The sequence below is a fragment of the Oppia nitens genome, unplaced genomic scaffold, assembly GCF_028296485.1.
Source record: "Oppia nitens isolate AA-2021 unplaced genomic scaffold, nextdenovo-longstitch-racon4-pilon3 scaffold2_pilon_pilon_pilon, whole genome shotgun sequence".
NCBI classification, from domain to species: Eukaryota; Metazoa; Arthropoda; class Arachnida; order Sarcoptiformes; family Oppiidae; genus Oppia; species Oppia nitens.
The window spans coordinates 7,560,493-7,586,391 of NW_026533210.1; the positions used below are offsets into that span (position 1 = coordinate 7,560,493).

Genomic DNA, 25,899 nt, shown 5'->3' on the forward strand with positions numbered 1-25,899 from the left:
AGTAGTAGTATTAGTAGACACAACTGATGCTTTCACTTCAACTGTTGAAAACTGAATGAATCCCAATGAAGATCTACTGGTCCTTATATACTAAAGAAAAGCCTAGGATTGGCTGTCATTTTTACATTACCGCCTTTTATAAAATGCATATAAATTACTAGACTTAAAAGCTATTATATTAAAATTGTATGTAAATTACTAGTGATTTTTTCTTAGAAAATATCCAGATGTTTTATAGCTATTATACTGTAAATGTATACAAATTACTAACATTTATTCCTGGAAATTCACTTAGTAGTATTAATAGTATAAACATTAAGAATGCATATAAATTACTAGTGATTTTTTCTTAGAAAATATTCAGATGTTTTATAGCTATTATACTAAAAATGCATACAAATTACTAACATTTATTCCTGGAAATTCACTTAGTAGTATTAATAGTATAAACATTAAGAATGCATATAAATTACTAGTGATTTTTTCTTAGAAAATATTCAGATGTTTTATAGCTATTATACTAAAAATGCATACAAATTACTAACATTTATTCCTGGAAATTCACTTAGTAGTATTAATAGTATAAACATTAAGAATGCATATAAATTACTAGTGATTTTTTCTTAGAAAATATTCAGATGTTTTATAGCTATTATACTAAAAATGCATACAAATTACTAACATTTATTCCTGGAAATTCACTTAGTAGTATTAATAGTATAAACATTAAGAATGCATATAAATTACTAGTGATTTTTTCTTAGAAAATATTCAGATGTTTTATAGCTATTATACTAAAAATGCATACAAATTACTAACATTTATTCCTGGAAATTCACTTAGTAGTATTAATAGTATAAACATTAAGAATGCATATAAATTACTAGTGATTTTTTCTTAGAAAATATTCAGATGTTTTATAGCTATTATACTAAAAATGCATACAAATTACTAACATTTATTCCTGGAATAATAGTATAAACATTAAGAATGCATATAAATTACTAGTGATTTTTTCTTAGAAAATATTCAGATGTTTTATAGCTATTATACTAAAAATGCATACAAATTACTAACATTTATTCCCGGAATAATAGTATAAACATTAAGAATGCATATAAATTACTAAAGCTTTGAAAACTATAGAAGTCAGTTTCATTGGCTGAAAACATACGTCTGCGCTTAAAATTTTTGCTATAAAAAGAGCAGCACATCTCAGTGAAATCATCAGTTGTTGTTTTGAACTACAAAAGTAAACTTCAGTTTATTTTTATTTTAGTTTTATTTTGTACAGTATTCATAATAATATGAAGGTTATGTTAAGTGAATCGATTCCATTCATCAATGAGGACCTCTTCGACAACATTGGCACACAAGAAGATGGGCTGACCGGCAACGACAATATTGATGGTAATAGTAAAACAAAATAATATATATATATATATATATACAAATACTAATATAATATTTATGCTTACAGAGCCACTGGATCTTACAAAAGATACTGATTTATCAGTACCTTTAGGTTTAGAAACTTCAACACTTGTACGTGAAGTACTGGAAGATCTTAACGGGGCAACACAAATGGTGGACAGAATAATGGACGACATGCGGTTAATGAATGAAAACCAAAGAGATCTAATATTCACGCCGCCTCCTCAAGAATTAATGGCCGACAATGATCAAAGCCCTCGTGCATCAACGCCTATAAATGATGTCAACGACAACAACAACAGCTTAATTGAAGGCGATGAGATGAATGATGGCTTTGCTGAAGTCTCATCTGTATTTGACAGCAATTCAAGTGGCTATAATTCCGACAATGCGACTAATTCAACATTCAGTAGTATTAACAGTGGTATCGATGGTCTTGAACAACCTATAAGACTGGATCCAATAAACCTAAGAGCTATAGGTTATCATAGTTTTACTACATTAGCAAACTTACCTTTTATTAATACTTATTGTTTTTCTACTTATATTTCCCATGATAACAGTTATATTGTGTTACAAAGAGCTCCACAAATTGAGCCATTTTTTTTACATTAAATGCTAAAAATATTTTTTGAATAAATAAAACAAAATAATACATTTCAAATTCAAAATTTTATTTAAAGTAATTAATTATAAAAATAAAAATACAATTTTTTATTTAAAAATAATAATGATTATTATTAACAGCAAGACCGATAATTTGATTATACGGTCGAATACAAGCATAATTTGGATAAGTGTTATAATCCACGTAAAAATTTCCCGTCCATCCCTGTAGTTCAATATGATAATAGCGTTGAATCCATCCTTGCCAAACCCAACGCTCCCAACCAATCGGAAAGATGACCATCTCCGGTGTCATGTAAAGTGGAGGCACTCGAGCTTCTGGATCCACCATCAACAGTTGATTACCGCTACCTTCTTCGGCTTCATGATGATCAACTGTAAATAAAAAAGTTAATATAAAATAAATTAAAAATGATGAAATACTTACATTGTTGAGGAAGCATTGTTGAGTTGAAAAGTTGAAATGAAACGACGTGTGTTTAGTTAGACGAGTAAAGTAGAAATGAAGAGAAAATGGTTGAACACAGCTTTATATACTAAGTTCTGCGCAATGCTCAGTACTACATGTGCAATGGTTGTGAGCACAACAGCTTTCTCATAAACAAAATGGTGGAATAAATCAACGTAAATGCGAGTGAAAAAATTTGCGTCAACGCCCCGGGATTTGCTGTCCGAGCGCCTTATTGTTAGAAAGCTTGGTAGGTGTAGATATAACAGGATTGGTTGATTGGTTAAGCCAATGTAAATCAAGAGTTTTTGCGCATGTTAACACCCATTTCTAGACATATAAATTGAATTGGCACGTTTTGAACGTCACCAGTCTTTATTCAATATTCAAAGTGTAGAATATGGAGGCTAGACCTTGACCTGACCATGTAAACTTTGCTGTTGAAGGCCACTAGCTCTAGCAGGGCTCAAGGTTTAATTCAATAGAAAATAACATTCCATTGTTAATAAAACATATTAACTTAAAAGCTATTTAAGCCATAAAATTAAAAGCTAAAAGCCATTAAAAAAAAAAAAAAAAAAAGAAAAAATTTGCGTCAACGCCCCGGGATTTGCTGTCCGAGCGCCTTATTGTTAGAAAGCTTGGTAGGTGTAGATATAACAGGATTGGTTGATTGGTTAAGCCAATGTAAATCAAGAGTTTTTGTTCATCAATCAAAAGTTAATATAAAATAAATTAAAAATGATGAAATACTTACATTGTTGAGGAAGCATTGTTGAGTTGAAAAGTTGAAATGAAACGACGTGTGTTTAGTTAGACGAGTAAAGTAGAAATGAAGAGAAAATGGTTGAACACAGCTTTATATACTAAGTTCTGCGCAATGCTCAGTACTACATGTGCAATGGTTGTGAGCACAACAGCTTTCTCATAAACAAAATGGTGGAATAAATCAACGTAAATGCGAGTGAAAAAATTTGCGTCAACGCCCCGGGATTTGCTGTCCGAGCGCCTTATTGTTAGAAAGCTTGGTAGGTGTAGATATAACAGGATTGGTTGATTGGTTAAGCCAATGTAAATCAAGAGTTTTTGCGCATGTTAACACCCATTTCTAGACATATAAATTGAATTGGCACGTTTTGAACGTCACCAGTCTTTATTCAATATTCAAAGTGTAGAATATGGAGGCTAGACCTTGACCTGACCATGTAAACTTTGCTGTTGAAGGCCACTAGCTCTAGCAGGGCTCAAGGTTTAATTCAATAGAAAATAACATTCCATTGTTAATAAAACATATTAACTTAAAAGCTATTTAAGCCATAAAATTAAAAGCTAAAAGCCATTAAAAAAAAAAAAAAAAAGAAAAAATTTGCGTCAACGCCCCGGGATTTGCTGTCCGAGCGCCTTATTGTTAGAAAGCTTGGTAGGTGTAGATATAACAGGATTGGTTGATTGGTTAAGCCAATGTAAATCAAGAGTTTTTGTTCATCAATCAAAAGTTAATATAAAATAAATTAAAAATGATGAAATACTTACATTGTTGAGGAAGCATTGTTGAGTTGAAAAGTTGAAATGAAACGACGTGTGTTTAGTTAGACGAGTAAAGTAGAAATGAAGAGAAAATGGTTGAACACAGCTTTATATACTAAATGGCCGACAATGATCAAAGCCCTCGTGCATCAACGCCTATAAATGATGTCAACGACAACAACAACAGCTTAATTGAAGGCGATGAGATGAATGATGGCTTTGCTGAAGTCTCATCTGTATTTGACAGCAATTCAAGTGGCTATAATTCCGACAATGCGACTAATTCAACATTCAGTAGTATTAACAGTGGTATCGATGGTCTTGAACAACCTATAAGACTGGATCCAATAAACCTAAGAGCTATAGGTTATCATAGTTTTACTACATTAGCAAACTTACCTTTTATTAATACTTATTGTTTTTCTACTTATATTTCCCATGATAACAGTTATATTGTGTTACAAAGAGCTCCACAAATTGAGCCATTTTTTTTACATTAAATGCTAAAAATATTTTTTGAATAAATAAAACAAAATAATACATTTCAAATTCAAAATTTTATTTAAAGTAATTAATTATAAAAATAAAAATACAATTTTTTATTTAAAAATAATAATGATTATTATTAACAGCAAGACCGATAATTTGATTATACGGTCGAATACAAGCATAATTTGGATAAGTGTTATAATCCACGTAAAAATTTCCCGTCCATCCCTGTAGTTCAATATGATAATAGCGTTGAATCCATCCTTGCCAAACCCAACGCTCCCAACCAATCGGAAAGATGACCATCTCCGGTGTCATGTAAAGTGGAGGCACTCGAGCTTCTGGATCCACCATCAACAGTTGATTACCGCTACCTTCTTCGGCTTCATGATGATCAACTGTAAATAAAAAAGTTAATATAAAATAAATTAAAAATGATGAAATACTTACATTGTTGAGGAAGCATTGTTGAGTTGAAAAGTTGAAATGAAACGACGTGTGTTTAGTTAGACGAGTAAAGTAGAAATGAAGAGAAAATGGTTGAACACAGCTTTATATACTAAGTTCTGCGCAATGCTCAGTACTACATGTGCAATGGTTGTGAGCACAACAGCTTTCTCATAAACAAAATGGTGGAATAAATCAACGTAAATGCGAGTGAAAAAATTTGCGTCAACGCCCCGGGATTTGCTGTCCGAGCGCCTTATTGTTAGAAAGCTTGGTAGGTGTAGATATAACAGGATTGGTTGATTGGTTAAGCCAATGTAAATCAAGAGTTTTTGCGCATGTTAACACCCATTTCTAGACATATAAATTGAATTGGCACGTTTTGAACGTCACCAGTCTTTATTCAATATTCAAAGTGTAGAATATGGAGGCTAGACCTTGACCTGACCATGTAAACTTTGCTGTTGAAGGCCACTAGCTCTAGCAGGGCTCAAGGTTTAATTCAATAGAAAATAACATTCCATTGTTAATAAAACATATTAACTTAAAAGCTATTTAAGCCATAAAATTAAAAGCTAAAAGCCATTAAAAAAAAAAAAAAAAAAGAAAAAATTTGCGTCAACGCCCCGGGATTTGCTGTCCGAGCGCCTTATTGTTAGAAAGCTTGGTAGGTGTAGATATAACAGGATTGGTTGATTGGTTAAGCCAATGTAAATCAAGAGTTTTTGTTCATCAATCAAAAGTTAATATAAAATAAATTAAAAATGATGAAATACTTACATTGTTGAGGAAGCATTGTTGAGTTGAAAAGTTGAAATGAAACGACGTGTGTTTAGTTAGACGAGTAAAGTAGAAATGAAGAGAAAATGGTTGAACACAGCTTTATATACTAAGTTCTGCGCAATGCTCAGTACTACATGTGCAATGGTTGTGAGCACAACAGCTTTCTCATAAACAAAATGGTGGAATAAATCAACGTAAATGCGAGTGAAAAAATTTGCGTCAACGCCCCGGGATTTGCTGTCCGAGCGCCTTATTGTTAGAAAGCTTGGTAGGTGTAGATATAACAGGATTGGTTGATTGGTTAAGCCAATGTAAATCAAGAGTTTTTGCGCATGTTAACACCCATTTCTAGACATATAAATTGAATTGGCACGTTTTGAACGTCCCAGTCTTTATTCAATATTCAAAGTGTAGAATATGGAGGCTAGACCTTGACCTGACCATGTAAACTTTGCTGTTGAAGGCCACTAGCTCTAGCAGGGCTCAAGGTTTAATTCAATAGAAAATAACATTCCATTGTTAATAAAACATATTAACTTAAAAGCTATTTAAGCCATAAAATTAAAAGCTAAAAGCCATTAAAAAAAAAAAAAAAAAAGAAAAAATTTGCGTCAACGCCCCGGGATTTGCTGTCCGAGCGCCTTATTGTTAGAAAGCTTGGTAGGTGTAGATATAACAGGATTGGTTGATTGGTTAAGCCAATGTAAATCAAGAGTTTTTGTTCATCAATCAAAAGTTAATATAAAATAAATTAAAAATGATGAAATACTTACATTGTTGAGGAAGCATTGTTGAGTTGAAAAGTTGAAATGAAACGACGTGTGTTTAGTTAGACGAGTAAAGTAGAAATGAAGAGAAAATGGTTGAACACAGCTTTATATACTAAATGGCCGACAATGATCAAAGCCCTCGTGCATCAACGCCTATAAATGATGTCAACGACAACAACAACAGCTTAATTGAAGGCGATGAGATGAATGATGGCTTTGCTGAAGTCTCATCTGTATTTGACAGCAATTCAAGTGGCTATAATTCCGACAATGCGACTAATTCAACATTCAGTAGTATTAACAGTGGTATCGATGGTCTTGAACAACCTATAAGACTGGATCCAATAAACCTAAGAGCTATAGGTTATCATAGTTTTACTACATTAGCAAACTTACCTTTTATTAATACTTATTGTTTTTCTACTTATATTTCCCATGATAACAGTTATATTGTGTTACAAAGAGCTCCACAAATTGATCTGCGCAATGCTCAGTACTACATGTGCAATGGTTGTGAGCACAACAGCTTTCTCATAAACAAAATGGTGGAATAAATCAACGTAAATGCGAGTGAAAAAATTTGCGCCGGAAAAATGTTCGGACCCTTCGGGTCCTCACATTTTTCCGACCGCTCGCTTCGCTCGCACCTCGCTCCGCTCGTTCCTCGCTCCGCTCCGAGGTCGGAAAAATGTGAGAACCCTCGGGCCCTCACATTTTCCCGGCAAAAATCCCCCCACCCTCACCAAGCATGCGAGCGAAAAAACTTGCGTCAACGCCCCGGGATTTGCTGTCCGAGCGCGCTCGCTTCGCTCGCAAAAAATCCCGGCTCGCTTCGCTCGCTATAAAAACACTTTATTTATTTTTTAATTAAAATAATTTTTTTTAATAATGTTATATTTTTAAATAAATATTCTTATATATGTATTATATTTTTGACTAATGTTTAACGCGCTTCGCGCGTTAAACATTAGCCAAAAGCTGAAATGCTCACAACCATTGCACATGTAGTACTGAGCATTGCTCCGAACTTGTTATATAAAGCTGTGTTCAACCATTTTCTCTTCATTTCTACTTTACTCGTCTAACTAAACACACGTCGTTTCATTTCAACTTTTCAACTCAACAATGCTTCCTCAACAATGTAAGTATTACATCATTTTTAATTCATTTTATATTAACCATATTTATAATTAACCATTAGAAATATTATTAGTTTAATTATTAAATAAAATAAACTTTAATTTTAATTTTTAAAAATTTTATTCATATTATTTTTTAAAAAAATATTACATTTTATTGATTCATTAGATGTAAATAATTTCTAGTATTTAACAAATAAACATTTTGTTCATTATCTAAATAAACATTAAACATAATACCGTCTAAACCATATTCAAACCCTAACATTTCTCTTATTTGACGCAAATTATAACAGCCAACAGACTGACTCCAACCATCCCTTTCTAGTTTTCTTTCCAATTCATAAAAGCGCATCTCTTCTTCCATCCCCCAATTGTCATGTGCTTGTGTATTTTCATACTCGAGCGATGCTAGTATTGGTGGTTGAGGTGGTGGTGTTGGCAACAGTTGAACAGAATCGCTAGAATAACTTGAATGTAGTGAAGTTTCTTCTTGTTCTGATGGAGTCCCCCATCTCATCTCATTCGATGGAATCAGCGGCACATACGGTTCAGGATACTGTTGAATTTGCGATCCAAATAGGTTGTCATCTGGATCATATGATGGCAATAGATCTCCAGGTGCACCTGATGGTTGATATGGTGACATAGGTTGCGGTGTACCGTAAAATTCAGAGCCTGGCGACCATGACTGTTGTTGGGAAGCAGGCGGCTCTGGAAATTGAGTTGACGTATATTGAGGAACGTCATCATCTGCCGGCATCTGCGTAGGACTCCATGGAGCTGGTGTATACTCCAAAGAAAATACAGGAGAAGGGATGCTGTTGTCTTCTTGGGATGAAATAAGATCCACAGTATTGTTTTGCTGAGATAAAGCACTTGGAGAATTGTTTTCAACTTCTTCATCAACAGCGTAGTCGTAGATCATCTGTAGGATCTCATGATCTGTCATCCCTTGATAGGTGTTTGGCACTTGCACTGTATCCAATGGCATCTCTATTAGAGACTCAATTTCAGCTACATTGAGTTCACTGTTGAGTGATGAGTTGTTTGTTGAGTTCATAACTGAAAACTTTGAAATTTTTGTGTCGAAAGACGTGAACACTTTGAATATTGAATAAAGACTGGTGACGTTCAAAACGTGCCAATTCAATTTATATGTCTAGAAATGGGTGTTAACATGCGCAAAAACTCTTGATTTACATTGGCTTAACCAATCAACCAATCCTGTTATATCTACACCTACCAAGCTTTCTGTGTATTAACACTTTAAGGTCAAAGTTTTATAGCCTTTTTCCAGGTAGTGGATTTTAGTTTTATTACTATAATGGCTATTTTATTGAAAACAGATGTGCACTTAGTTTTAATGGCTTTTAGCTTTTAATTTTATGGCTTAAATAGCTTTTAAGTTAATATGTTTTATTAACAATGGAATGTTATTTTCTATTGAATTAAACCTTGAGCCCTGCTAGAGCTAGTGGCCTTCAACAGCAAAGTTTACATGGTCAGGTCAAGGTCTAGCCTCCATACGCAGGCATACACGACTTTACCATTGGCTACGTAAACTTCGCATATGATTGGACGCTGCTGGTTCTAGCGTACCTCTACTGAAAGACATGGATTCGATGCAGTATTCTTTGGACGCTTTGAGTATCAGTTGTCCGCTTCCTCCGGCATTGCACTGGGGTTTAGATCGCTTGATATCTATTATGTGTCGGACATAATCAATACGCAATGTAATGTCATTCCCGAAGTCGGTCAACACGATCGCGATCTGATGGACGTATCGCCAGCCGTCAGACAACACTATCATTTAAATTAATATTTTGTTTTTAATTTTTAATAATTTTTAACACAAAAAATGTGTATATTTTGTTTAAAAAAAATTTTATCAATAATTTGAATTATTTTATTTAAGTTAATAAAAAAAATTCTTTCTCTTTCTCTCTCTTCTCTCTCTCTCTCTCTCTCTCTCTCTCTCTCTCTCTGTTTATTTATTTTTTTAATCTATAATATGTGTCATACATCGAAAACTAAATTTATTAACTATTATTTTGTGTTAATTTATATATGATTTAAGATATTAATAGACAATTATAGAAATACTAGAAAAAACTAATATATATAAGTATAATGAGTAGTATATTATTTTTTTTTTAATCATAACTACATGTACTTATTTTTATATACAGTATAAAAATATACTGTACAAAAATTTAAAACAATTTTATAAATTAATAAAGAAATTTCAATTCAATAAAAAAATTGTATTAATTATGACACTAATGAATAAACAAACAAAATTGTGAACAAAATATTGTATTAAAAATCTGTATTTAAATACAGTATACTATCTCTATGTGTCTGTCGTACGGGCTGTCTATCTCTCTCTCTCTCTCTCTCTCTCTCGAGAGAGAGAGAGAGAGAGAGAGAGAGAGAGAGAGAGATAGAAATTCAATAGAATTTTTGTAATCATAATAAATTTTTATGTTATAACAAATTATATAATTGTATAAATAGTTTGTCAATTAATTTATTACAGTTTTAAAATTAATTAAACAATAAATACTTTGAAATTACTATATTATTATAGATTGTTTTATGGTATACTGTTTTTATGAAATAAATTTGGTTTATTAATCAAAAAATTTAATATTTATTTTATATAGAAAATTAATAAACATTTATAATAGTTTGATATAAAACATTTGATTTTTATTACAAATTTTTTTTAATTTAATTACAAATAAAAATTGTTGAATGTTATATTTATTATGCGATAATGATAATTTTCAATAATTATAATAATAATAATAATATCATCAGATGAGATAACAATTAGAATTGTTATATAATTTATATACAAAATATTTATATATATATTCAATATATTTATAATAAACCTCTAAAAAAATCATTTGATTAGTGATTAATTGATTGACTCGAGTGCTGACAAACACACATTGAAACTGAATTCAATTGTATTGCAATAAATTATCTGATGGTTAGTTAGAGACCAATCATCAGATATTTAAATGATAACAATATATGGCTTTTTAAATGGCAATCGGTTTTTGAAATCCCAGAGTTTTTCGGTTCAAAAACAGTGAAATCTCGCGAAACGTTGGCCGCGAGCTGTCGTTTGTTTGCCAGCAGTCGAGCATCAGATCGTATATCTCTTCGGGACAGCCGTCGGGTCGCGGCTGAGCCAGAATGCGGTGATTGTTGTCATCGCTAAACGGATGACAATATATATCTTTGTAAGTGCACTCCTGTTTGTTGAGGGAAAAGAAAATTCAGACAAATAATTAGTTTTTTTGTTATTTAAAAAATAATTATCAATCAAGTCTTACAATATTATTAGCTATCTGTTCATAAATAGAGACAACTGCTTTAAGGAATGACTGGTCATCGACGGTATGGAAAGGTTTCATTGAACAATAGGTGAGTACTTCCCACAAAAGTACGCCAAATGAGTAAACGTCAGATTTTGTGGTGAACTGTCCGTGAATTAGAGACTCAGGACTCGCCCATCGGATGGCCATTCCGTTTACGTAATCGCATTGATTGGACGATTCGTAGGCACCGGAATCACCAATTTTTATGACCAGATTTTGTGTATAGACCACTATATTACGGGCCGCCAGATCTTTGTGAACGAAACCTAACGTTTCCAAGTATTTCATACCTGACGCCACTTCACTGGCAATGTATATCAACGTTTGATAGCTATCGTCAAAAAAATGAAATGAAATTATAATTTTACAGTAAATATATGATTCAATAATATTAATTAAACTCAAACCTTATTTGTTTGTTATCACAATTGTTCAAAAAGTGATTGAGATCACAGTCGCCGACCTCGAGAACCATAGCCGTGAAGTTTGGCTCCGATATGAAACCAAAGATTTTAGCGATTCGGTCGCTTTTAGCCGATATAAACCACTTGGACTTCATTTCGTGATAAAATTCATTCTTCAATTTCTCATTACGTAAAGCCTTAACCATAACAAGACTTTCGCTATCCATTTGGTCATTGGTTTGCAATCGCATTCGTGGTTGATATTTGCCAATTGAAAGTTCACCAAATTTTGACGAACCAAACGGCGAACGAATCAAAACAATGTCCTCTTCGTTGATCTTCGGTATACACTTGAGGTCGACATTGCCGTCGTTCTGACCATTGCTACTGTATTTAAATGTCGATCCATTGGTTTTGATAAAGTTATTGTTTGACAAAGTTTTCGGCGATTTAAGGATATCAGTGGACGCATAGTATTTCTGGTGAGTTATGAATGGATTTTCAATCAAATGTTTCGGTGTTGACTTTGTCGATGATATGGATAGTGTGGTTGAGTTTTGGTTAGATTGAGTCAGGTTTGGGTTAGTTAGGGCAACATCGGGAACAGCATATTCAGGATCATTGAATGATGAGCTCCGGGATGGGCTAAAATCTTTGGGTTCACAATACAGCGGAGATGTGGCCAAATCCTAATTTAATTAATCAATTAAATTTTAATCAATATATGGAAATTTTCCAGAAATATTACAAACCTTTATTGAATGGGAAATTTCGTGACCAATATGTCCCGTTTTATCTCGTCTTTTCATATGAAATCTAATGAAAACTATGCTTCCGATGAAAATTACGGTAAAGACAATACCAAAGGCTATTAAAACAATGGTTTCACTCATAAAAAATCGGTTGCTGTGTATGCCAGCCGTTGTTATCGGTGTTAAGGCTTCTGCGTAATCCAAGTGGTGATAGCTTTCGGTAAAATTGTGTTCAAGTTTAGACAATTTAAAAGACACTTCACTAATGAGTAGCCACTTCTTGGCAAACTTGAGCTCAAACTTTGCAAACTTTCCGATGCGATGATGCAAATGAATGACTACATCTCTTGCCTTTTCAATCACATTGTCGGCCATATATGAAAACTCTACCGGTTTTTTGGACCAAGTTTTACCATCAAAACTGAACCATATTTTTGCTGATGAAAACACTTCCATGTCTTGTGAATATATATTATGACAGTGAAAGCTCGCGGACGTAAAGTTTTCATGTTTTGAAAATTGAAATATGATTTGTATTGAACTGTTGGGCTCTCCATCAGACTTCCATCCGATCCATTCAAAGCCTTTATTAACCTTATAGTTGTCGTCACCTTTGATACCATCGATCAATTGGCCGATGCCTCCGGATAGGTATCTATGAAAGTCGTGTTGTCCATCATAAGTCATGTCAACCAAATCACCGAAACGGTCGCTATCGTATCCGTTTGGCATTGAATAGGCTATGGGAAGGAATCGTTGTTTGCAACCGTATAACTCAAGTCTCAGACAAGTAGTCCTCTGATGACTGGCGAACGGCACGATTCTGACCAGATTTACGCCGACTAACGGGTGGGACAATTCATGGTTAACCACAGTATAAGTATCGATATTTCCGGGCAATTTCTAATAAATAAATATATATATATTAATACATTTTTGTTATTTAATTTTATAATAAAATACAGAATAATAATAATAAAAAATTAGTGATTTCATACATGATTGCCTGTATGATCGGTCCATTTATGCCAATTGGTGCCGTTATCTCTGGAATATTCAATCCAAAATCCCTCGACATATTCAACACCGACACCATTACCGAACCGGCCCTGAATGGCAATACCGGTCACCACATATAGACTATGTAAGTTGACTTGAATCCATTCGGTACCCGATAGCGGTGCTGTTAGCTGTCTGGACGGACACCAGGCGCCACTCGCTATTTCTCGGTTCAATCTAAACGCCAATCCAAAAAAATACGGGTCAAAAATCATTTAGCATAAAATAATAAATAATATAAAAAAATAATTGCATTTTTTGCAATGACAACCAGTATTAATCTTAATTTAAAAACTAAAAAAATTGCAAACTTTCAAAACAAAGTGTTATAAAAAACTAATTTTTCAAAACATTTATATAATTGAATTGTATTATGTATTTTGCTTTCAAATTGATTTTTAACTCAATGTATTAAATCTATGCACCCGTTGTTTGTTTGATTTTTTTACCGCAAACTTTACACCCGTTCCTCAAACACAGATCGTTAACAAAAAATTTATTGATTAATAACAGTGTGTTTAACCTTTAAATATAACACACAACGACTCCCGACTTTCCAGAGGTAACTGTGGTTTTGATTTAATATTTTCGCTTCAATTCATGTGTTTAGTGGGTTTAGTATTGATTTTTTGGACGATTGTGTGTTTGTGTGTAAAGTACAAGAAATAACAACAAACAAAATCAAATATATTGATATAACTTATAATAAATAATCATTTAAAACAACTATTTTATAGCTTGAATTTTATCTATTATTTTTTATAGATTATAAGTCACATTAAATCTTCAGCTTATTGTATGATTTCTCAAACACAATATTTCTATACAAACATAATATCGATCTCTTTTATTATAACTTATATTATATTAAATATCAGTGTTATTATATGTACAAAACATTTTGATATATTGTATATCAGAAAAAGACATTAATTGCATGTTTTGATTTAAACTGAGAGTTGAAAATTTAATAGAAATAAAAATTTAATTAATTGTATCGTATTTTTTGTGTCACTTTAAAAAGATTTTACTTTAAGAAAAATTTACAACACATTGCAGTACACAATCGTTGATATAGTTAGCTATAAAATGTATAAATAGTTTTCGTATAATAATGTAATGTAAAATAATTTAAATGAATAAATCAATTAAAGAATAGGAAAAATTCTGATTCTTTAAAAAGGGTCTTAATGTGCACTCTCTCTCTCTCTCTCTCTCTCTCTCTCTCTCTCTCTCTCTCTCTCCCTTTCCTTTACTCCCTTTCCCTTGAAAGCACACATACATTAAGATGAGGAATAGCTGAAGAAATACATATATATTAAAAGATAAGTACAACAAATAAAATATCAATTTAAGGCATAAAATCTGGTGTAAAACTGTAGTCCCCATTGCCGCTGATAGCTCTCTCTCTCTCTCTCTCTCTCAACTCATTTCCTATTTGAAAATATTCGTCGAAATAGTTATGCTTTGATATAAAAGCTTGTGTTAAGTCAGGGATGCAAACAATATGAATAGGAAAATAAGTTTTAAAGCGATAAGAATGGGTCCTCTCTTTTGAGACATTTTGCTCTCAACTATTCCCTAACACTTAGTTGAAGTTATAAATGAAAATATCTAAAAGTCCTGTTCCTTTCCCCCATTAAAATGTCGATTTCCCCACTCATATATTGCACAATACATTTACACATTTACTGTTAGGTTTTTTTTTTTGGTAAAATATCAATACAAAAATTTTTGCGATAATTTTTTTGTTAGTCCCCAAAAATATTTGGATCCATAACTACACCGTTGTTTTGCTGATAAAAAATAGTGATACAAACAAACACATTAAAGTTATGAAACAATTTCTAGACGAAATATACACACATATAAAAACTATTTTACTGTAATACAACTTAAATGATACGGTACTAAATGACTGCATCATATCGTGTGTGTGTGTGTGTGTGTGTGTGTGTGTGTGTGTGTATGTATGTATGTGTATGTGTTTGAGCTTCGGTATGACATCCATAGTAAAACACAATAGCAATTTCGAGGATAATTTGATAAATTGTTTAAAACAATTAGGGGTTTTCAAACAATGAATAAATCTCAGAGACAATCACATCATCGCATGAGAGATGACTGTGCGCTCAAAACATTACTGTCTCTCTCATCACAACTTTAGATATCATTAAAAGTTAATTACATTTTCCTCCTTTTATTTTTATGGAGGGTTCCATAAATTTAAGCATTAATTGCAAAATGTTTTGTCACAAAATATTTTTTAAGCCAAAGATTTTTAATTTCAAAATAATTTTTGACTAACATTTTTACTCAAACAAAACAACAACAAAATAACTAGATTTCAAGTTTCATATGCACTCATGTCTTCAAATTTGCTAAATATATTTATAATATCTAATTAATAAATTAAAATAATAATAATAATAACAGCAACTGTGGTGTATATGTTTTTGATGGAAAGTAATTAAAATTAATTTTATCCATTAATTAAATTCAAATTTTAATGCATTTTTAAGGAAATTATACCAACAAAAACAAAAAACAGATCAATTAAAATGAGATTCAATTATAAATGTAGTGAAATTTAAATAATAACAATCATGTGGTATAACTCTCTATACTAACCGTGCATTTTGTGGTCCGACACTCTGCTGATTGTATGACGAAGAGGCGGTTATGTCGTCATCGGGTATGACTCCCGACTCCATTCCCAGTGCTTTTGGTCCGCCGGCATAGTTGCATAAAGTAGTCTTTTTTATGTCAATTAGTGTGTAATCTGTAATATTGAGAAAAAACAAAAATAGTTTTTTATAATCACTTATTATCATTTTTTAATGTATATAAACATTAATATTAATATATATTTATAGTATATTAGATACTCTATTATAGCAATTTACACAAATATGTATTAATTGAAAAATGATGTTAAATGCGTTATTGAACGTAAAAACAAAAAAACAAAAATTAATATTTTATAAATATATTTTCTGTAATCAATTTGTTTGTTTATATTAATGTAATATTATATTACATTAGCATTACAGGATTCATAACTAATAACTGGATATATTTGTATTAAATATAATATAAATATAAATAAATATTTAATAACAAAGTAATTTAGTATATTAAATACTATATATATATATATATATATATATATATAACATTTTTGGTAATTAATTAACAATTTATATGAATTGATGTTATATTATCAATATTTATATAAATAAAATAATTAAAACTTTTATATCAATTAAAGATATTGACATAAACATAATAAACAAAAACAAAAGTATACAATACTATACAGTATACTATATTATATAAAAATAAAGCAATTTATATCATGTTTTAGCTAATAAAGTAATATACTGATAGTTTTAATCCAAGTAAACAATAAAAATAAATATTTATTAACTTTAATATAATGTTTAAGCAATAAAAATAAAAATAATGTCATTAAAATTTATAGCATATACAGTATGTATAAAAAATAAATAATATTAAATGTGCAATCATTTACTTTATATATGTTTATTACATAAAATATAAAACTATTTCTTGTTTTTTTATCTAAAATCAATTTATTTTTGTTTTTATGTAATATATAAATATATATGTAATTTCATAAAAATAATGATTTATTTAAATAATTTTTGTAAATTATGTCACTAATTTATTAGATATACAAAAATAGAAAAACAAAAATTTTTAAAATAATTTTGTGAACTAATTTGGCATTAAAAATTTTTAATAACATTAATAATATTAATATAATGTGCCAAAAAAATCAAATAAAGTGTGAAAATTAATTAACAAATTAACTATAATATAAATTATAAGCATTAAAATCATCATTAATTGAAATAATTTTGACCCAAAACAAGAAGAGAGCTATTAATGTGTCAACAAAATAGATATCAAAATATAAATAGTTATATAAATAGGATTATTATATCTCATATAAAAAGGAGTAAATGCTTCACAAATGCCAAGACATTAGTCACTAAATAAAAAGAAATCTATTTTAACAATGTTTTTGACGGCAACTCTGAGAGATAGATAGTTAATGGACGGACACAAAGAGAGTATGGTTTTAATGGACAGTTATATAAAAAGACAACCACCAAAATAATAATAATACTAATAATAATAATAATGGCCAACAAAACAATTGTTAAGAGAGAGAAAATATTGTGAATCCAATTGCGCTCATTATTACATAAGAAAAGAGTGATATAAAAAATAAAAATAAAAAATAGATGTAGTTTCCTATTATTTTTAGGATATATATATATATATTAGTTGTAAAGAAAAAACATCAGTGAATTATAATAAGGGCATTAGGTTTACCACACAAACATATATAAGTTTATATATACAGAGACAGTGATAATCGTGATTTGACTGACAAATGAAACTAAATATATAACTTATAATACATAAGACAATACACACACACTTTTATCGACCAATACCTAACTGTCTATGTTATTGATGTATGTTTAATATCTTTTTGATTAAATGTCTTAAACCTATTATTTAATAGCAAAACTTTAACATTAAAAATGATTAATTATTATGAATTTCATAGGTATTGACCGCTACTCTAATGACAAGCATATCCTTATTGTGTGTTTTTGTGTTTATATATCACATACTATATAAATAAAATATATATAAACTTGTCGTGAATTTGAAACATAAAATTGTTGGACACATTTATATGGCTAATAATTTTTGTGCTAAAAAAAGTAAATATTTGGTGCTATTGTGTGAACAGTGAGATCTTACACACGTCTGGTACACAACGGGCCCATTGCGTGATCGCCATCAGTGCCATCAATAATACCGAGTATTGTAAATACCAGTTACTATTATATATAAAAAGTATATATACTGTATATATATATAGTATATGACATATACAGAGCAGGATCTACTGGATGTGTCGACTTTTTTTTGGTGATTGCGTGCAAAAACTATTGGACCACAAGTTATATATATAATATATAATATATAATATTATATCATAAACTATATATATTCCGATACTATATTTCAAGTAATATATTATATGCAAATCAGTTATAATCAAATTTGACACGAAAAACATTTTTGTTGCTTTCAGATTTTTGCATCAAAAATATATTTCATGAAAAATAAAAAATATATATATAAATAAATATAAACTGTATAATACAAACTGTATTTAAAGTATATATACAGTATATATATATTTGATGTATAAAACTATGCCATTTACTTTAAGTTTAAAAAAATATCATTTAAAAAATTTGTATATACTCTCAGATGCACTCAATTTAAAAGTATATTTTCTAATAAAATTTATTTAGTTTATACAGTCTTAGTGTATATCAAATTGATTGATATTTACGTACAAACGTGTGTACTATTATTGTCCATTAGATAGACACGCAAAAAGGAAATACCAGCTAAAAGAAAACCTAACTTTACTTCCAAAAGAATTGCTTATTTATCACAAATCCTACTCTCGTTTTGTGTCATAAAAATTGTTTATAACAACAGTTTTATGGAGAGAGAGAGAGAGAGAGAGAGAGAGAGAGAGAGAGATCATTGAGAAAATTGAAAACTTTTCGATAAAACAAAAGCATAAAAATAGTCAAAAAAAAAGCTTTAAGAGAAAAAACATAACTGATTTCATGAGCTCCTTATATATATATATGTCTTAGATAGAAAAAGAGAGAGAAAAAACAAATACTTAAAATCAAGTGCTAATGTAATTGTTGTGACAAAACACATATACAGTATATACCCAACAATTTATATATGATATAACACAACGACATTGATAATGGCTATACAGTATGTTATAATGGATAGGGAGAGAACCGAGACATACATATACAGAGAGTAGTAGTACACCATTAATACACATTTGGAAACGTTTGTGACGATAGCTTAAGATCAGCAAAAGAAAAGGAGTCTAACATTACTTTGTTATCGCACTGACGTTTGCCAACAAATAAGTGGCACAAATGATACCAATAGTTATATCATAAACACATCATAAGCGAGAGAGAGAGAGAGAGAGAGAGAGAGAGAGAGGACAGTCGACTATAAGCAGATGCCAGACCCAACCGATGGCATCACATTAATATTATGTAGTCGTGATTTGAACGACAAAATGTTGACTCCATTTATATATTATTATTATTATTATTTGTGTCACAGATATTATTGCTATAGTCATCGACTTATCTCTTATTTTCAATGGCAGTGATTGTATGGCATACAACACCCAGAAAAGCCTCTTTCTTTTTTCTCAAGTATAAGACCTAACTCTTATATAATATATATCTATAAAGTATATAAAAGATATGCCATTCATTGTGTAATACATGTAATTAAATGTTGGGTCAGTTATGACCATTAATACTAAGTACTGTCCAGATATTACTCTCGAAGGCTTACATTCAAGAGAGAGATATATAGAGAGTAAAGTCATCACAAAATAAGAGGAAATCAGTCATTCATTCAAACAACTCGACCAACGATTCATTCATTTGTCATAAGATTTACGCAAAAGAAAAGACTGAACAAAATAGTGGTCGTCGACGACATTGTCTTCTCTTTGTTTGTGTCTATACATCGCCTCAAGGATATGATGAGCACTCCATTAACCATAAGAAATACTGTACATGAAATGACATCAATATTATTAAGAGAGAGAGAGAGAGAGAGAGAGAGAGAAAGAGAAAGAGAAACACAAGAGACTTATGAAGAGATGACAAACAAAACTTATATATACCGTACTGTATATATATATATATATATAATAATAATAATAATAAAACCTAACATTTCTGTGTCTGTGTAATGAACAATGCCTTCAACACTAACCATCATTTGAAGACATGGCATCATAACAGGCAATGGATGAGATCAGACATGAGGAATGAGTGAGTGAGAGAAAGAGAGAGAGAGAGAGAGGGAGACTTCAAAGAAATAAAAAATGGTATAAATTATAGAGAAAATAGTCACTAATTATAATAAAAATAGCAGAAAAAGTAATAATAATATCAATTGAATGAAATGGTTGTTGTAGTCGATGTTAAAGTGTCAGTAAAAGAAACATACATTAAAGGCATGTATATTATACAGTATAATAAAAAATAGTATACGAAATATCAATTCAATGGTTTTGTATTTGTGATCATTATAACTAAATCCCAATTTCTATGTAAACACTTTTTTATATGTAGTGTCGAGTATATGTACTACAGTTGAGAGAGAGAGAGAGAGAGAGAGAGAGAGAGAGAGAGAGAGAGAGATCTGACAGTGACTTTACTTTACTGTAGATTGACTATGAATAGCAAGTATATTGAATAGGGAGAAGGGTTTGTTTAGACCAATTGATTGTTCAATACTCTCTCTCTCTCTCTCTCACTCACTCACTCACTCACTCACTCACTCACTCACCCACTCACTCACTCACTGACTCTCTATAATCCCATTACTTCTATTCGCATGAATGCATCTCTAAGTTGAAAAGTTAAGGCAATACCGATCGCACAGAGCATTGCATTACATATATCGAGATCTCTATTCTCCAAACACTATCCAACGATCAGAAAAAAATTTTGATATATTTTTTTGCACTCAAATATAAATAATTTTTTAGGTTCACATCTCTCTCTCTCTCTCTCTCTCTCTCTCTCTCTCTCTCTCTCTCTCTCTCTCTCTTCAAATCGCTTTTATTCATTCAAACGGTTCTCTTCTATGCTTTTTATTGCTTAAGACATTATTATTATTTTTTTTTATTTCAACAAAAACTAAAATTTCTTAAAAATAAAATTTTTAGAAGAAAAAAATAAATCATAACTTATATTCAATTTTATTGTATGTGATGTTTATAGGACTTTTTAAAATGCATGCATTCAACAACAATAATAGTATTGTACGTATATTATATACGGTATATATATATATATATATATATATATATATATATATATATATATATATATATATATATCCATATGTATTGCCATAAACAAAGACAAATGATGCACAAAAAAACATATCATATGCTTTTTTTCTTTAAAAAATATGTGCTAAAAATTATAGTTATTTATCATATTATAATTTTTTTTATTTTCGCAAAATATTTTGTATTATCAAAAATTTTTACTCATTATTACTATATATTCTGGAAAACTGCTCGCTTTTTAACTGCCTTTCCTTTTTTATATAAAAAAACTACTGGCATTGCAATTGACAGTATTAGCCTTAAAGCACATTAATTTGTGAACGTATTTAACGTATAAATCTATAGTATATTATCAACAATTTCCTCCTTATGTATGGGTAAGTCAACTGGCATTTTGCTTGGGTATGGGTTGTATTATAGCACATACACACACACAAGTAATGAACGTAATGACACTTTTATATACCTAATCTATAACCCAGAGTCTATTATTCTCATCGATATTTTTTTAAATGTGTAAAAAAATAAAATATTATTTACACATAAACTCTATGGGATTCAATAAATTGAATAAGTTTTTTATATTAATAATTTTTTTCATGAAAAAACTACTTTTCCATTGAAGTGTTTGGTGCTTCGGGGGCGCAAAGCTATCGGTGCTTTATATATATATATATATATATACTGTATAAAGTGAGTGTAAAGTAAAGCTTTTTCATCAATGAGATGAGCAAATCGTTATCATCAACAATACAAATTCAATATCGGGTTTATTATCGTTTTTTTTTGTTGGTATTCAACGAAAAATAAAATATTGTATTTTTTTCATTACTGCAAGCATTTGCCTATGATTTCAAGTCAATTAAGTTATAAACATTTTTTTTCTCCAGCTCTACGTTTAGCATATATATACTGTATATAATATACATACAAAAAACCCACTGTCTTAGCCCTAAAGCCTTAAAACTCAGTGCAACCCATAATATACTGATATATTTGTGATAGTAGTTAGTAATAGTAGAGTATATTTATAAGTAAAACATATTGAAAACATTAGGAGTTCCCCTCCATACACACAAAAAACGTATACACAAGAATTGCTGCGATTATTGATTTTTTTTGATGAAAATAAAACTTTTTTCACTTAAAAAATATTTTTCTTTTATTTTCATTATATTCTTTTGGTCTAATCTTTTTGATGTTTAGAGAAGTGATGCCTGTCTTACACAACGTAACATATATTATATATCGATATAATACACACACAGTGTATACATTAGTGAACAGAACCGGTATATTCTCTAAGCTATCTTTCCATTCCTCCCTTTCAATCAATAAAAATGGTTGTGAAATGTTTGGCTGCCATCCGATCGACAGAGGAATCGGTATATATATATATATATATATATATATATATATATATATATATTGCCTTCAAATACACATGAAAAACATAACAGTTTTATGGTATACAATGTTATATGTATTAAATGGTATACTTTTTTGCCTTATGTCTTGTGCTCTAACCGTTTCAGTTATATAACGACACGCATTGATGGGCAAAAGCATATGATATAATGCTTGTAATAGACTCTTAAAAAACTGCTAACAGTGTATATCACAGACTAAAGAGACTGTATGTGTAAACCATTTATAAACCTAACAGTGCTTTACATAACATAGAATTGCATATTATTTTCCGCTCATAAAATCTGCATCAATGCTTATACAGTATATATATATATATATACCAGTGCTCTCTCAGCTATTCCCAGAACCTCTCCTTTTTTTAATATCTATGCATATAAAATGCACAGTTATTATAGTCCACATCATTGTATGTGATATACAGGAACCACATGTCCACCACTTATGTTACGCCACTTTCGGCACTTTGATATATAGCTTATAAATGATGGACTTTTTTTCTAAAAACATTTAGGTTCATGATTTATGTAAAACAAACAATAACAAAATAACCATGTTTATATATTTATATATATATCATATACACTCATTTGAATTTCTATTTTTAAATCTATTTTAAATTGATCATAAAATTTTCTATATTTTGTAAGCATAGCTAATAATTACATACTGTTAAATGACTAATATATTTTATACAATATGTTTTTATTGTAATAAATTAAACAAAATTTCCTTTTGAACTACATTTAAATCAAATTCATAGTAAACTCATTGATGTATTGTATAAACTTTATAAATATATATCACTTTTTAACTATAAGACTTTCATCACTGTTTTTAAATAAATTTCTACAAAAAAAACTACGATAATTTAAAATAAAATAAATGTTTATGAGATTTAAATATGTTTGTAAATTATTGCTATGAAAACAAATTGAGGGCAAAACATATGAATTGGATGAATGAATGAATGAATTTATGTTTGAATGTATGAATGAAACAAAATTGCATATCAAAAGACACATCAAATAAAAAAAAATATTATAATATATTTTGGGGATTCTGGCAACAAATCAATTGGTGAACGAGTTATTTATTTATCAAATACTGTTTATATTACATCAATTGTGGTATATATATACATATAGTCTATATGTAGATAATATATAAAATCAAATACGAAATTTTTATGTTTATTGAAGCCCTCAAACCAAATAAAAGTATAAACAAATGAGTTTTTTTGCAAAATTGAATTTATTTTGATTTGAGTGCTTATAACATACAAACAAACAGATTTTGATATACTATTTCTTGTAATAAAACAGATGTTATTATTGATTTAATTTGATGTAATTAATTAAATTTGATTGAAAAAAATCTAACATATATTTATTATCTCACAAAATATTTAGATTGAATTAATTCTTACAAATGCTATTATAATTATATTGCAATTTTTAAATATAATTTATACTAAAAATCAAAGAAAAATGTTTAATGAATAAACAGTGTGCTAGAAATTAATGCATTAATTAAAATTGCATATTAGATAAAAATTTACATTTAACTCAAATACATAATATAATTATTCATAGTTAAATAATACTATATATATATATTAATATATTCTTTATGTACATATTTTAATTTTTATAATATATATTATTATTATTACTACTGTCAGCCAAGAGGCCGACAATTAGATGAAAAGATGGTTTTATTGATTATTAAATATAACGATTACATGTAGTGATTGGGTTGAGGGACAAAACGTTACTAAAGGGTGGAAAGGGATGTGATGTCAGTATCTGCGGTATGTCTGTCTGTCTGTGAGTGTATACTGTCGACATCTGGTCGACAATTCCCCGACCGCGAAGACCAGCGTCTATACGGCGCGGACGAATCGGGTGAACGTTTGCCAATCTGTGCGGCCAAATGGGCGGCCTATGAACACTTGAAACGAATCCATCCGCTGATGGATTGATGGGCGGCGTTGAGAATCGGTTCATAATGCGATGGCTGCGGTGTTGTCGTGATCGATGGCGATATGTGACACGATTTGATGACGTGAACGACATGTCGGTACGTCTACTATCGGGAGTCACACGTGAATGGTGTGACGCTTTCTGATGCGTCGTCTGTTTTGAACGATTTCTTGTTGTATATGAATATGAATGTTGTCGTCGACTGCGGGTGTTATTCATATACAACGTATAGAGCGATGGTGATACCGAAACGTGATTTGACGATAATTTTCGGAGATTATGTCGCGATTTCGGTGATATATCGACGTTTACATCGTTGTCTACGTCTGGTGGGGTGGTGTCGGCGATTTCTCGTCCATTAGTGATAGTGTCTGTCGCCCGATGGATGTCAAGGACAGTCGGTGTCACAATAGGACGATATGTTTCGGTTAATGGTGTCGACTGAATCGCTTGTAAGTCTTCAGTGATAGCGATATACTTATCGATGTGTGAATCGATTTGTGATACGATTTGAACGCGAATCGTGATGTCTTTGTTCGTTGAGCTGTCCGATGACCAGCTTTCGGTGATAGTGTCTGTTGGTTGACCGGCGTCGCCGTCAGTGTGGTATTGAAGAGCCGAAGCGATGAGACGCTCCTTTTCGATGTCTTCGGTGGTGAGTAACGTGTATATGCGGTGCCACTCCTTTGTTGAGTCTTTGGCTGCATAATGAATCGATGCCGTGGGTGGTAAGCTGTTGAGTGTCATATTGTTATTACGAGCTACCGATATGTGCGGTAAAACTGGACCGTCGGTTGTGCGAAACCGTGAGACCCGTGCGGCGACGGTCTCATTGTGGTGGCCGCTTACGTCTTCGTCCGCGCTGTCTTCGGTGTTTGTCGTATTGATAACGTTGCGGTTGACACGTTTGCTACGAAGTGAGGCCCGTATGCGCTCAGCACGTGTTGGGCACCTCGTACAGTATCTGTACGGCATTTTCGATGATTCACGGTTTTTGTCGATGAAATCAACTACAGTAATGCGTTATCCTACCGACTGCGCCAATAATGTCAGCCAAGAGGCCGACAATTAGATGAAAAGATGGTTTTATTGATTATTAAATATAACGATTACATGTAGTGATTGGGTTGAGGGACAAAACGTTACTAAAGGGTGGAAAGGGATGTGATGTCAGTATCTGCGGTATGTCTGTCTGTCTGTGAGTGTATACTGTCGACATCTG

The 25,899-nt window shown here is 30.8% G+C and overlaps 1 protein-coding gene across 2 annotated transcripts in view; it reads right to left on the minus strand.

Annotated features, from left to right (window-relative positions):
- Nucleotides 1-10,571: 10,571 nt before the first annotated feature.
- LOC128956411 (epithelial discoidin domain-containing receptor 1-like) overlaps nt 10,572-25,899 on the minus strand; it is a 36,941-nt gene continuing 21,613 nt past the window's right edge. For both annotated transcript variants that reach the window (XM_054302146.1, XM_054302148.1), the window contains 6 exons: nt 15,909-16,059; nt 13,217-13,454; nt 12,219-13,121; nt 11,470-12,155; nt 11,018-11,393; nt 10,572-10,936 (listed from right to left, as the gene is read on the minus strand). In XM_054302146.1, coding sequence (XP_054158121.1) covers nt 10,721-10,936; nt 11,018-11,393; nt 11,470-12,155; nt 12,219-13,121; nt 13,217-13,454; nt 15,909-16,059 — 2,570 coding nt within the window. In that variant the 3' untranslated portion in view covers nt 10,572-10,720. The remainder of the gene's footprint in view (nt 10,937-11,017; nt 11,394-11,469; nt 12,156-12,218; nt 13,122-13,216; nt 13,455-15,908; nt 16,060-25,899) is intronic.